At 46.5% G+C, this 14,199-nt stretch overlaps 1 protein-coding gene across 1 annotated transcript; it reads right to left on the reverse strand.

Annotated features, from left to right (window-relative positions):
- Positions 1-1,406: 1,406 nt before the first annotated feature.
- LOC136465656 (probable pathogenesis-related protein ARB_02861) lies at positions 1,407-2,340 on the reverse strand. The gene is made up of 2 exons (XM_066464305.1): positions 2,009-2,340; positions 1,407-1,527 (listed from the first exon to the last, which is right to left on the reverse strand). Exons 1-2 carry the CDS (start codon positions 2,338-2,340, stop codon positions 1,407-1,409), a joined length of 453 nt encoding a protein of 150 aa, XP_066320402.1.
- Between the last annotated feature and the right edge of the window lie 11,859 nt (positions 2,341-14,199).

Here is a 14,199-nt window from a genome sequence, read left to right on the forward strand (position 1 = left end):
CACCATCAGCTGGATGTACCATCTTGTCAAGATTGTATCGAATGCCATTCTTGTGCCATGTCATCTATTTCGCGGACTCCTCGGACATGAATAGCTGTTGAAGCCTCGGTATGATCAGAAGGTATCATAGGACTTTCATGGGGATCCCCTCATTCTGCTCCTTCTTGCCATCACCTTTGTCTACCTCCACATACCTAGAGGATTTACACTTTGGACAGTACTTTGCATCCTTGTGATCTTTCCTAAATAGGACGCACCCCTTCGGACAACAATGTATCTACTCATACGGCATCTTCAGTGCCCGAAGGAGTCTCATTGACTCGTACAAGCTGCTCGGTAGATGATGACCCTCTGAAAGCAAATCCCCAATAATTGCCATCATAGCATCGAAGCAGGCTCGAGTCATGTTGTGCTGGGACTTCAACCCTAGTAGGCGCCTAATGGCATCCAGTTGAGAAACTGTTGTCTTCTCATGTAGGAACTTCTGTGTTGATTCCAACATGGCCAAGAACGCCTTAGCGCTTGGCTCTGGCTCCTCCTCCTCGTCCTCCTGCTCAACCTCCGGAGGTCTTTCAGTGAACATCGCATCATCATAGTCACCTAACCATCCTTCTACCCCGCCATCACCATCAAATGCCTCCAAGCGTCGTCTCACGACCTCCTCTCTAGGACGATAGGCATCACCATGGTACACCCACCGGGTATAGTTTGGCATAAATCCAAACTTGCAAAGATGCTTCATCATGACTTCCCTTGTTTTTCTTTTCTTGTTTTCACAATCGCTGCAGGGACAGAACATGTCTCTCGCTCCCTTAGCTTCCTTAAATGCATGGTCCAAGAATTTCTCAGTCTTATCCATCCATTCACGGGTGATTTGAGCCTGACTTGGGTGCCCATGTATATCCACTCATGGTTCTCCATCCTCTAGCATATACACATAATAGAGCAATATCATATACACATAACAGAGTAAAATAACCATTAGTTGCATCTGCATGGCGTGCCTGCTGTCTAATAGGTGAGGATAGGTCCTAATCCCACCCGCGGATGCGTAGATGAGGTTAGTTTCCATGCTTCTACTCCGATCCGAGACAGAATTTTGGCAGCACCTCCCCGCTGTTCTCCCGATGCACATCCTAGAAGGGAGAGTGTGTATCCGAAGAACAACAGGGAGGTGGTGCCGAAACTCCATCTCGGATCCGAGCAGAACATGGAAACTAACCCATCTACGCATCCGTGGGCTGTCCAAAAAACGTGGACAATCCAAAATAGATACGGTCATAGATATGCAAAGATCCGCATACCTCAAACCATATCTATTTCAGACGGGAGACGCCTAACTGGGTTATGTATGACAACTATAAGCAAGAGAGGTCAATTATACCTAGGGTGGCGGTGGAGAAAGGCTAGCGGCGCAGTGGCGAGTCGGTGCAGTGGCGAGACAAAGCAGTGCAGGCACGACCGCAGTGCCGACGAAGATGATCAGGATCGCCGAGGTGCTCCGGGTCCCCTCCGACAGCTCCTACTCTGCAAAAGAAGAAACACATCACTATTACTTGAAAAAATCGGTAGAACCTCCCCTATATGGGGAGGTTTCCAAAACCTACAAGAAAAAGCCGGCACGATGGCCGACATCCACATTTGGGGCACGATGGCCCACACATACACAAACCCGGCATGAAGGCCATCAACACATAAATGGCACCAAGGCCGACACCCCTAGAGCCTTTACCTTTTCTCTAGCAAGGGACGGGGACGATGGCGTGGACGAACAGCGATGTGCGGGGATGACAGAGTGGGCGAACATCATCGACGAACGGCGTGAATGGTCGTCGGACTAAGGTCCGTCACCTCCTCCCCCCTTCTCCTTCTTCTTCCTCCTCCTTCTTCCTCCTTCCTCCCTTCTTCTTCTTCTTCTTCCTCCTCCTCCTCCCTTCTCCTTCTTCCTCCTCCCTTCTCCTTCTCCTCCCTTCTCCTTCTTCCTCCTCCCTTCTCCTTCTCCTCCCACCTCCCTTCTGCTCCTCCCCTTCTCTTTCTCCCCTCCTCCTCCTCTCTGTAGGGACGGCCGGGCTGGGGGCAGGGCACCACGCCCGGGCTCTTCCTCTTCTCTACAGGGACGGCCAAACTAGGGGTAGGGCTAGCCGCCGAGGGGCGGTGTGGGGCCGAGGCATCGCCGGGGCGGCGGCGCGGGCCGGGGCGGTGTGGGGGCGGGGGCCGGAGGGTGCGGGCGGCGGCGCGGGGGCGGGGCCGACTGGGGCGCAGCGGCGCGGGCCAGGGCGGTGAGGCCGGGTGGCATGGGGCGCAGCGGCATGGGCGAGGGGACGTGGGGCGCGGGGGCATGGGTCGGGGCGGCGTGGGGCGCGGCGGCCGGTGCGGCGGCAGCGCTGGCGCGGGTGAGGTCGGGCACGGGCGGTGAGGAATGAGATAGGGTTGGAGGAGGATGGGCCGTGGGCCCTTATTCTAGAAGGGAATTTTTTTTCGAAATATCCTTTGCCGAGTGTTGTGGCCTGGCACTCGACAAAGGCCCTCTTTGCCGAGTGTCAGGCATGGCACTCGGCAAAGTATTTTTGTTTTTTTCAATTTTGATTTCAATTTTTTTTGTAGACCTTATCTATTGTTTACAAGCACATGTTAAAATTTGGGACCTTTTTATAACTTTTTGCTATATTTCTCGAATTAATTTTGTTTACTTGCATTTTTTTCAAAAAAGTAAATTTGAACTGCAGGTGCATGAAATAATGAAATGTAGCCATTCAAAAAATGATAGTCATGTTGTAGAGTGTATTTTGAGGCCGTATGCAGGATCTCACCCAAAATTTTGAATGCCTTGTTCGCCAAACATGATGACCCGCTTGTGGTCGGAGTGTATTTAAATTATAGAAAATGCAAACGAAGTCCGAAATTCCCAAAACTTGTCGAGGTGTCGTGTGATCGCATGTGGAGGCTATGATAAAAAATTTGAGAAGGTTTCGAGCAAGTTGCAACGTCGGATGCCTAAAACCCAGACATCTCCACATGCGACGACGTCGTGTGATCGCATGTGGAGGCTAGATCTATCTTACTTGGATCATGTGAGAAAGTTTGTTGCCACTGCGAAAAAAGCATCATCTGAGTCTGAAGCGGCCATGTAGCATTTGTCCGTGTAATTGCTGCTAGAACAAGCTTGCCCTAGAAGATGACGTGGGGCAATCTCACTTGATCTGATATGGTTTCATCAAGGATTACACCATCTGGAAGTTTCACGGTGAAGTAGATCTGAGTGCCGATGCATTTGGAGGAAACTTGTTGACGTTGACGGCGACAATGAATGCAGAACATGATGGAGGACAACAACCCTCAGCAGCAGCAGTCGGCGGGCATGACACTGCTACTGGTGACAATGTAGATCGTGATTACATCATGATGGATGATTTGCTCCAAGACATGGCCGACGACGAGGGCAGAAGGGGTGGTGATGGGGATGGTGAGCCAGCTAATGTGATGGAGCCCAAGGATGCGAAGCTTTTTAAAGGACTTGCTAATCGTCTGGACCATGATAATATTATGTTCAGGAGCCCGAGGTGGCTAGAGAATTTCATAGAGATGAAGCGGGAGGCAATTGATCCCCTCTATAAAGACTTTCTAAAGCAGTGGACAGCGCTACGTTTTATCCTCCAGATGTTGATGCTGATTGCTCACCATGGCTGGTCCAACACTAGCTTCAACGACCTATTACATATCCTTGCTTCCACATACACAGAGGGTAACAAGGTGCCCGCCAATATCTATCAAATGAAGAAGCTGATCCAGCCAGTGGAGATGAAGCTTAAAAAGTTCCACGTCTGCCCTAACCACTATATCCTATATCAGGGCAAGTATGAGAACTTAGAGAGTTATCTGCACGGTGGTGTGAGTCGATACAAGAGGAATGCCAGTTGTCACATAGACGCAAACAACGAGGAAGCCTCGAGTGGGCCGAAGAAGAAGAAGACGACCAAGAAGAGTAGTGTGAAGTAGATCCTGTCTCATAAGAACGAGGAAGAAGAGGGTTACACATAGAGAAAAAGTCCTACCCAGTCCATGTGCTACCTTCCCGTGAACGATCGCCTGTGTGCTATATTTGAGAACCCGAGGATGCCAAGCTGATGTCCTAGCATGCATCTAATGATCTCACGAAGGACGATGGCAAGCTACGACACTTCGTCAATAGCCAGCAGCGGAAGCATTTCATCGATAAGTTCCCAGAGTTTGTCATGAAGGAATGTATAATAACTTAATGTTGGTTCGTGGTACGATAAGGTCATCACGTGAAGGAATGCAATATATGTTTGTCCTCTATATGTGTGTTTTCTGCTTTGTCTGTGTTTTAATTAGCGAAATTCAAATTCAAATTCAAATTCAAATTTGAAAAGAATTTTTGTAATCTAGGAAATGATTAACCGAGGAGGGCAATTAATAACAGCATCCTTGGTTAATAAGTTAACGGAGGTGTGCAGTTTAGGGTGACCGCCTTGGTTAATAAGTATTAACTAAGGCGGTTGCCTCATGCCGACCACCTCGGTTAATACATTAACCGAGGTGGGTCGACCAACCACCTACGTTAAGGCCGGATTAATGGTGACCTTTGGACGGAGGCGGATGGTTTGCCCACCTTGGTTAAACTCTTTTGCTCGCCTCGGTTAAGATTATTGTAATAGTGATTTTTACCGAGGTATCGAGAAGCGTGCAAGCTTCTCCGGCCCTAGTCCTCGTTGGAGCACCTCGCAAGGATGCCCTCATAAGGGCCAAACTCCCAATCTGGTAACTCCGTGGATAGCCCCTAGGTCTTCTCCCATGTGCAAGTGGGTCTCTCAGATGGCCTCTCTCGGACTGCTCACCATCGTCTTCACTATATCGAGCTTCTGGCGAACCACCACGGGCCTCATTACCTTTGGTACACAGTGGCGTTCACACTACAAACACGGTTGGTGTGGACTCACAAGACTACAAGCCCCTCCGAGTACAATAACGGTGCGTGCAAGCACATAATGGCCCAGTTCGGCTTACCCTATGTTCAGCTTGTTCGGCTTCTTTTTTCAGCCGGAACAGTGTTTTTCTATCACAACAATTCAGCTGAAACAGTGTTTTTGGCCTAAGCCTAGAGCAAGTGCATAAACAGTGGTCTAACTAGCCCAAGCACTTCGCAAAGCACCTGCACTAATCACCATTTGTATCACTAAGCACTATACAAGTGAAGAGCTCTAAAATGGTGTAGCAACACCCTTGACATGTTTCCTCACTCTTCCACACTCCTTTGGGCCGGTTGGGGGTGCATTTATAGCCATTCCCCTCAAATATGGCCGTTGGACCAAAGCTGCCCTCGGGCAGGCCTGGCGGTCCAACCGCTAGCCTGGGCAGTCCGATCGTGAGGAACGTCCAACGGTCGACTGCTCTCCAATGGTCATCTGCCATTTGGCGGTCCCACATGTCATCGCCCATTCCTGAAGGTCCTATCGCGAGTCCTCACGGTCCAGACGTGAGATCGTCTTTCAGTGCGCCCCAACAAGCGCTCCGCGACCCCTGTCTGGACCAACGAGTCTAGTGCACGCCGGTGTGACCTAGGCTCCTAGTGGTCCAACCGCCAGTGGGGGCTGTCCAACCGTGAGGCAGCGTAGAGGCTGCCCTTCTCCATTCTTCGCGCTATCTTCTCCGTTGATCGCCTGGACTTTTTTTTATCTTTGTGTCTCGGACTCTTAGTTTGACTTCTAGGTCTTGTACCAAGCTTCTAATGTCTTTATTGAGGTGTAGATCATCTTCTCTATTTGTCCATCTCTGTCCAAGTCCGCTTTGTATCCTATTACACTATATCAAAAATACTTGCAAATAATGTTAGTCTAACTTGGTATTATTGACCATTAAACACCGAAATCCAAACTAAATGGCTTGTGGGGTCCATTTTTTTCTTACAAATAGCAAACATCAAGAAGCGAGCTGCGAGCAAAATGTTGGCTTCTCTCCCCATGTCCGAAATTATACTAATAACGTGGACCTAACATCTAGCTAAGCTAGCTGAAGCTGCTACACTGGAGTACTATTTCCATTATAGCTAGGCCTCACAACGGTTGACCATCGGCAACAACTGCCGCCAGCTAATGATCGATCACTCGCTCTGCAGCTCGTTCGAGGTCAATGTCCATCACTGAAGCAAACCACCATCTTGATAGTAGCAAGTTGTGCACATCGTCGGTTGGAATGGGCGCAGCGAGCATGTGTTGAACTTCTATATGTGGATTGAAACATTTATTTATATTTGGCACCATTAACTTTCCTATATATTTCTCATACGGACTAATTATTGATTGCACTAGTCCTTATCACGTGTATTTGAATTTATTTGATTTAAGATTTTTGTTAACCCAAATTAAATCCCACAAAAATAGCTCTCTCATTATCTTGACACAAGCATCATGAAATAAATTGTACATCTCATTACAATATATGCATGCAGATTTGCTAATATATATAAATATCTAGCCTCGATACACATACAGCATACGATAGAAGAGCTTTGGTGGAGGAATAGAAGAGCTATGTTGATCATAAGAAAACTGAAATTCATCTCGCATATATGATCTACTTCCTCCGTTCTAAATTATAATTTTTTTTAACTTTTTAGAAACATAATTTTTGTTATGTACTTAAGTATACATTATATATAGGTATATAGTAAAATCAATATATCTAGAAAAGTCAAAATATTTTATAATTGATAACAGAGTGAGTAATTGTTAATGCAAATGACTTACGTATGTGTGCTCATATGTGATCAAGGTTGGAATATCTGCAAGACTATAAATATATTTTGATAATGAATTCATTTAATAGTATTTTTTCGAGAACACGACTTCACGTGTATTTCATCGAGAAGAAGATGGATGGCCGAAGAACGACTTACACAGCACTCGGGGGAGCATAGATGTAAATATATTTTCCTATAAACGTGACTAAAGTTTGCTAAGTTTAATTTAGGATAAAATAAATAAACTAACTTACAATTTGAAACGCAAGAGCATAAAATTAACCGTGGCTGTCAGAAGCTCAAAAACAGGGCCAGCCTGACACAAGCGAGTTGTTGACTTTTAGCTGTTCCGGGCACTTATATATTGGGCCCTCATGATCTCTCTGTAGCTCCCACCAAGAACGCACTGACAAGACGACCAAGCAAAAGCACAGTCGTTGCGTTTGAGATTGAGGATGGGCGAAGGGAGGGCCAAGGCTCAAGCTCTGCTGCTCGTGGCTCTCTTCCTCATGATGAGCTGCTCGGCGGCCGCCTCTCCCTCCAATTGCAGTACGTACTAGTTCGCTTGCTCATAAATGATCGTAAATTTCTAGTCAGAAATAGTGTTTTTCTCTCACACCAAACCAGCCAGTAGTAAATAATCCACGATCGTTTACGGCGTCCCGAACAGGCTATATATTGCCTGCTGCATCACTACTATAGGAGTACTTACTAGCTATATATTGCTAGTTTGTTATACGCTACACTTGCATCTTTTACGTTATTAATTAGGAACCGTACTTCACTTGGAAAGTTGATTAATAAGTCAGCGAGGTTATATTCTTGCTCGATTTACACGCAATTAATACTGCAGCAAACGTTGCTGCTGCTGAATGCTGATACACATGTCATTCCCGCACGTTGATTAACTAGCAAGGAATTGAATTGTAATTCACAACATCGTTCGTTGCAGTTCCGAGGAGGCTGCTAATGGCGTCAGGGTCGTACTACCGGCGAGCGCCGTGCAACGACGACCCGATCGACCGGCCGACACCGAGCGGCAGCAACGACGGCCACAAGGAAATCAGCGGGTACAGGATCCCGCGGGGACCGCCGCCTCCAACGGGAGGACGCAAAAGGGCGTCGGGGACCGGCAGACGCACTCCCCCGGGGAGCATCAACTAGAGCTGATGACATTCGTTCTAATAAGCTGATGCATCATGGGTCCATTCATCAAATTTAGTAAAATACTTTATTTCTCACACTAGTAAGAGAACTAATTACTCTCTCTATTTCAAATTATAAGATGTTTTATCTGCAAATCTTAACATTATGTATATCTTAGTGCATAACAAAAACTATGAATCTAGAAAAGTCAAAACGTCTTATAGTTGAGAATTGATGGAGTATTAGTTTGTAAGATAAGAAAAAGGATGATGATGCATCAACTCATTCTATTACCCACAAACTAAACAAAAAAAAACTTAAGAGAGTACTACGATGACGAACCACTTTATTTTACAAACCAAACACCCTCTTAAGTAACCAAGATTCCTACCTGTTGTTACTCCATTCTCATAAGAAATTCTAATGTTAGTAGGTTCTGTGTGTGTGTCGAACTATACATGTATAGTTGTAATCATCAATGTCTAGAGAATAAAAATTTGTTTTCCTACTTTATACCTCTATATGGTTTTCTACTTCATCAAATATCTTAAACAAAAGAGACAGAAAGAGAAATGTCATAACTGTTGGCAATGTGTTTTGCGACAGGTTACCAACGCAACAAAGTCTACTTCGTCACCGCCAAAGCCACCACTGGCATCATTGTTAATGTTTTTTTCACGAACACATGACGTGACCAGCATGTGTTTCATTAAGAGGAAAGGAAAGTTGTTTACAACGCATCGCCACACCACTATGAACATGTGACATACACGGTAGCGAGCGATGTTGGAGCCCTTACATAATTAGGAGATTATATAGCACATAGTTAGTGACTAAAGAACACCGCCTAACGACTAACGACTACCAGCAGCGAACGACGACACAAGGTGCCAGAGCCTACGTGACCCATGACACCGCCATGTGGCGGCTCCACCTCCTAGGGAAAAGAACCCGCATCGTTTCCTGCTTAGGGCGTCCCCAATAGTCGTTCACCTTGCTAGCAAGGAGGAGCATCTAGCCAATCACAAAGAAAGAGAAACAGAAAACCACCGTGCTAGCGAGGTAGCAAGGGCTAAGCTCGCACGGTTCACAAAAAATTCAAGTCTCTAACAAAATTACCACTATCTGAATTCTTACTTTTTAAAATGCTAGCTACCTTGCTAGTCCCTTTTTCGAAGAAAATTTACGTTTAACCCCTTGAGCGACGTAAACTGATTATTGAACCCTGAGGGTCGGCGCCATAGCCTACGGCGCTGAGGTAACAGGTTTCGGCACCGTAGATCTTGGCACCGAGATGCCTGGCTAGGAACAACGGAGCATCCAAGTGACGCTGACGTGGCAGGTAGGTCGGCGCCATGGATCCTGGCGCCGAGGTCAGAGCCATAGATCTTGGCGCCGACCTCGGAGCCAAGATCCCTGGCGCCGACATCGGAGGCACAGGTCTTGGCACCGAGGTCTTATACCTATACCGCGTGCCCTCTTTCTCTTCCTCTCGACTCCGGCGCGAGCTCTCTCTGTCTTTGTCGTTCCGGCCGCCGCCCGTGCCAGCACCTCCAGCCGCCCACACCACCGCAGCAGGCCACGCCACCACCTCCAAAGAGCTCCACGCCCCTATCCGCTCCCTCGGACATCCTCGTCGCCCCATCCTCCTCCTCCTCGCGCACCGGCGGCGAGGGCAGCCCCGCCTCTCCCCGGCGTCCCCACCGGCCACCCTGTGAGGCCACCCCTCTCCCTCGGCCAAAAGGCTAGATCTATCTTACTTGGATCATGTGAGAAAGTTTGTTGCCACTGCGAAAAAGCATCATCTGAGTCTGAAGCGGCCATGTAGCATTTGTCCGTGTAATTGCTGCCAGAACAAGCTTGCCCTGGAAGATGACGTGGGGTAATCTCACTTGATCTGATATGGTTTCGTCAAGGATTACACCATCTGGAAGTTTCATGGTGAAGTAGATTCGAGTGCCGATGCATTTGGAGGAAACTTGTCGACGTTGATGGCGACAATGAATGCAGAACATGATGGAGGACAACAACCCTCAGCAGCAGCAGCCGGTGGGCATGACACTGTTACTAGCGACAATGTAGATCGTGATTACATCATGATGGATGATTTGCTCCAAGACATGGCCGATGACGAGGGCGAAAGGGGCGGTGATGGGGATGGTGAGCCAGCTGATGTGATGGAGCCTGAGGATGCGAAGCTTTTTAAGGGACTTGCTAATCATCTGGACCATGATAATATTCTATTCAAGAGCTCGAGGTGGCTGGAGAATTTCATAGAGATGAAGCGGGAGGCAATCGATCCCCTCTATAAAGACTTTCTGAAGCAGTGGACAGCGTTGCGTTTTATCCTCTAGATGTTGATGCTGATTGCTCACCATGGATGGTCCAACGCTAGCTTCAACGACCTATTACATATCCTTGCTTCCACATACACAGAGGGTAACAAGGTGCCCGCCAATACCTATCAAGCGAAGAAGCTAATCCAACTAGTGGTGATGAAGCTTAAAAAGCTCCACGTCTGCCCTAACCACTGTATCCTATATCAGGGCAAGTATGAGAACTTAGAGAGTTATCCGCATGGTGGCGTGAGTCGATACAAGAGGAATGTCAATTGTCACGTAGACGCGAACAACGAGGAAGCCTCGAGTGGGCTGAAGAAGAAGAAGACAGCCAAGAAGAGTAGTGCGAAGTAGATCCTGTCTCATAAGAACGAGGAAGAAGAGGGTTACACACAGATAAAAAGTCATGCCCTGTCGATGTGCTACCTTCCCATGAACGATCGCCTGTGTGCTATATTCGGGAACCCGAGGATGCCAAGCGGATGTCCTAGCATGCATCTAATGATCTCACGAAGGACGATGGCAAGCTGCGACACCTCGTCAATAGCCAGCAGCGGAAGCATTTCATCGATAAGTTCCTAGAGTTTGTCATGAAGGAATGTATAATAACTTAATGTTGGTTCGTGGTACGATAAGGTCATCACGTGAAGGAATGCAATATATGTTTGTCCTCTATATGCGTGTTTTCTGCTTTGTCTGTGTTTTAATTAGCGAAATTCAAATTCAAATTCAAATTTGAAAAGAATTTTTGTAATCTAGAAAATGATTAACCAAGGAGGGCAATTAATAACAGCATCCTTGGTTAATAAGTTAACGGAGGTGCGTAGTTTAGGGTGACCGCCTTGGTTAATAAGTATTAACTAAGGCGGTTGCCTCAGGCCGACCACCTCGGTTAATACATTAACTGAGGCGGGCGAACCAACCGCCTACGTTAAGGCCAGATTAACGGTGACCTTTGGACAGAGGCAGACGGTTTGCCCACCTTGGTTAAACTCTTTTGCTCGCCTCGGTTAAGATTACTGTAATAGTGATTTTTACCGAGGTATCGAGAAGCGTGTAAGCTTCTCCAGCCCTAGTCCTCGTTGGAGCACCTCGCAAGGATGCCCTCATAAGGGCCAAACTCCCAATCTGGTAACTCCGTGGATAGCCCCTAGGTCTTCCCCCATGTGCAAGTGGGTCTCTCAGATGGCCTCTCTCGGACTGCTCACCATCGTCTTCACTATATCGAGCTTCCGGCGAACCACCACGGGCCTCATTACCTTCGGTATACAGTGGCGTTCACACTACAAACACGGTTGGTGTGGACTCACAAGACTACAAGCCCCTCCGAGTACAATAACGGTGCGTGCAAGCACATAATGGCCCAGTTCGGCTTACCCTATGTTCGGCTTATTCGGCTTCTTTTTTCAGCCGGAACAGTGTTTTTCTCTCACAATAATTCAGCCGAAACAGTGTTTTGGCCTAAGCCTAGAGCAAGTGCATAAACAGTGGTCTAACTGGCCCAAGCACTTCGCAAAGCACCTGCACTAATCACCATTTGTATCACTAAGCACTATGCAAGTGAAGAGCTCTAAAATGGTGTAGCAACACCCTTGACATGTTTCCTCACTCTTCCACACTCCTTTGGGCCGGTTGGGGGTGCATTTATAGCCATTCCCCTCAAATATGGCCGTTGGGCCAAAGCTGCCCTCGGGCAGGCCTGGCGGTCCAACCGCTAGCCTGGGCAGTCCGACCGTGAGGAACGTCCAACGGTCGACTGCTCTCCAATGGTCATCTGCCATTTGGCGGTCCCACATGTCATCGCCCATTCCTGAAGGTCCTATCGCGAGTCCTCACGGTCCAGACGTGAGATCGTCTTTCAGTGCGCCCCAACAAGCGCTCCGCGACCCCTGTCCGGACCAACGAGTCTAGTGCACGCCGGTGTGACCTAGGCTCCTAGTGGTCCAACCGCCAGTGGGGGCTGTCCAACCGTGAGGCAGCGCAGAGGCTGCCCTTCTCCATTCTTCGCGCTATCTTCTCCGTTGATCGCCTGGACTTTTTTTTATCTTTGTGTCTCGGACTCTTAGTTTGACTTCTAGGTCTTGTACCAAGCTTCTAATGTCTTTATTGATGTGTAGGTCATCTTCTCTATTTGTCCATCTCTGTCCAAGTCCGCTTTGTATCCTATTACACTATATCAAAAATACTTGCAAATAATGTTAGTCGAACTTGGTATTATTGACCATTAAACACCGAAATCCAAACTAAATGGCTCGTGGGGTCCATTTTTTTCTTACAAATAGCAAACATCAAGAAGCGAGCTGCGAGCAAAATGTTGGCTTCTCTCCCCATGTCCGAAATTATACTAATAACGTGGACCTAAGATCTAGCTAAGCTTGGCCTATTCGCTTGCTCGTAAACGATCGTAAATTTCCAGCCGGGAACAGTGTTTTTCTCTCACACCAAACCAGCCAGCAGTAAATAATCCACGATACGATACGGCCTCCCGAACACGCTGTGAAGCTGCTACACTGGAGTACTATTTCCATTATAGCTAGGCCTCACAACGGTTGACCATCGGAAACAACTGCCGCCAGCTAATGATCGATCACTCGCTCTGCAGCTCGTTCGAGGTCAATGTCCATCACTGAAGCAAACCACCATCTTGATAGTAGCAAGTTGTGCACATCGTCGGTTGGAATGGGCGCAGCGAGCATGTGTTGAACTTCTATATGTGGATTGAAACATTTATTTATATTTGGCACCATTAACTTTCCTATATATTTCTCATACGGACTAATTATTGATTGCACTAGTCCTTATCACGTGTATTTGAATTTATTTGATTTAAGATTTTTGTTAACCCAAATTAAATCCCACAAAAATAGCTCTCTCATTATCTTGACACAAGCATCATGAAATAAATTGTACATCTCATTAGAATATATACATGCAGATTTGCTAATATATATAAATATCTAGCCTCGATACACATACAGCATACGATAGAAGAGCTTTGGTGGAGGAATAGAAGAGCTATGTTGATCATAAGAAAACTGAAATTCATCTCGCATATATGATCTACTTTCTCCGTTCCAAATTATAATTTTTTTAACTTTTTAGAAACATAATTTTTGTTATGTACTTAAGTATACATTATATATAGGTATATAGTAAAATCAATATATCTAGAAAAGTCAAAATATTTTATAATTGATAACAGAGTGAGTAATTGTTAATGCAAATGACTTACGTATGTGTGCTCATATGTGATCAAGGTTGGAATATCTTCAAGACTATAAATATATTTTGATAATGAATTCATTTAATAGTATTTTTTCGAGAACACGACTTCACGTGTATTTCATCGAGAAGAAGATGGATGGCCGAAGAATGGCTTACACAGCACTCGGGGGAGCATAGATGTAAATATATTTTCCTATAAGCGTGACTAAAGTTTGCTAAGTTTAATTTAGGATAAAATAAATAAATTAACTTACAATTTGAGACGCAAGAGCATAATATTAACCGTGGCTGTCAGAAGCTCCAAAAACAGGGCCAGCCTAACACAAGCGAGTTGTTGACTTTTAGCTGTTCCGTGCACTTATATATTGGGCCCTCATGATCTCTCTGTAGCTCCCACCAAGAACGCACTGACAAGACGACCAAGCAAAAGCACAGTCGTTGCGTTTGAGATTGAGGATGGGCGAAGGGAGGGCCAAGGCTCAAGCTCTGCTGCTCGTGGCTCTCTTCCTCATGATGAGCTGCTCGGCGGCCGCCTCTCCCTCCAATTGCAGTATGTACTAGTTCGCTTGCTCGTAAATGATCGTAAATTTTTAGTCAGAAACTGTGTTTTTCTCTCACACCAAACCAGCCATTAGTAAATAATCCACAATCGTTTACGGCCTCCCGAACAGGCTATATATTGCCTGCTGCATCACTACTATAGGAGTACTTACTAGCTATATATTGTTAGTT

Source organism: Miscanthus floridulus, chromosome 7 (assembly GCF_019320115.1).
Source record: "Miscanthus floridulus cultivar M001 chromosome 7, ASM1932011v1, whole genome shotgun sequence".
Lineage (NCBI taxonomy): Eukaryota > Viridiplantae > Streptophyta > Magnoliopsida > Poales > Poaceae > Miscanthus > Miscanthus floridulus.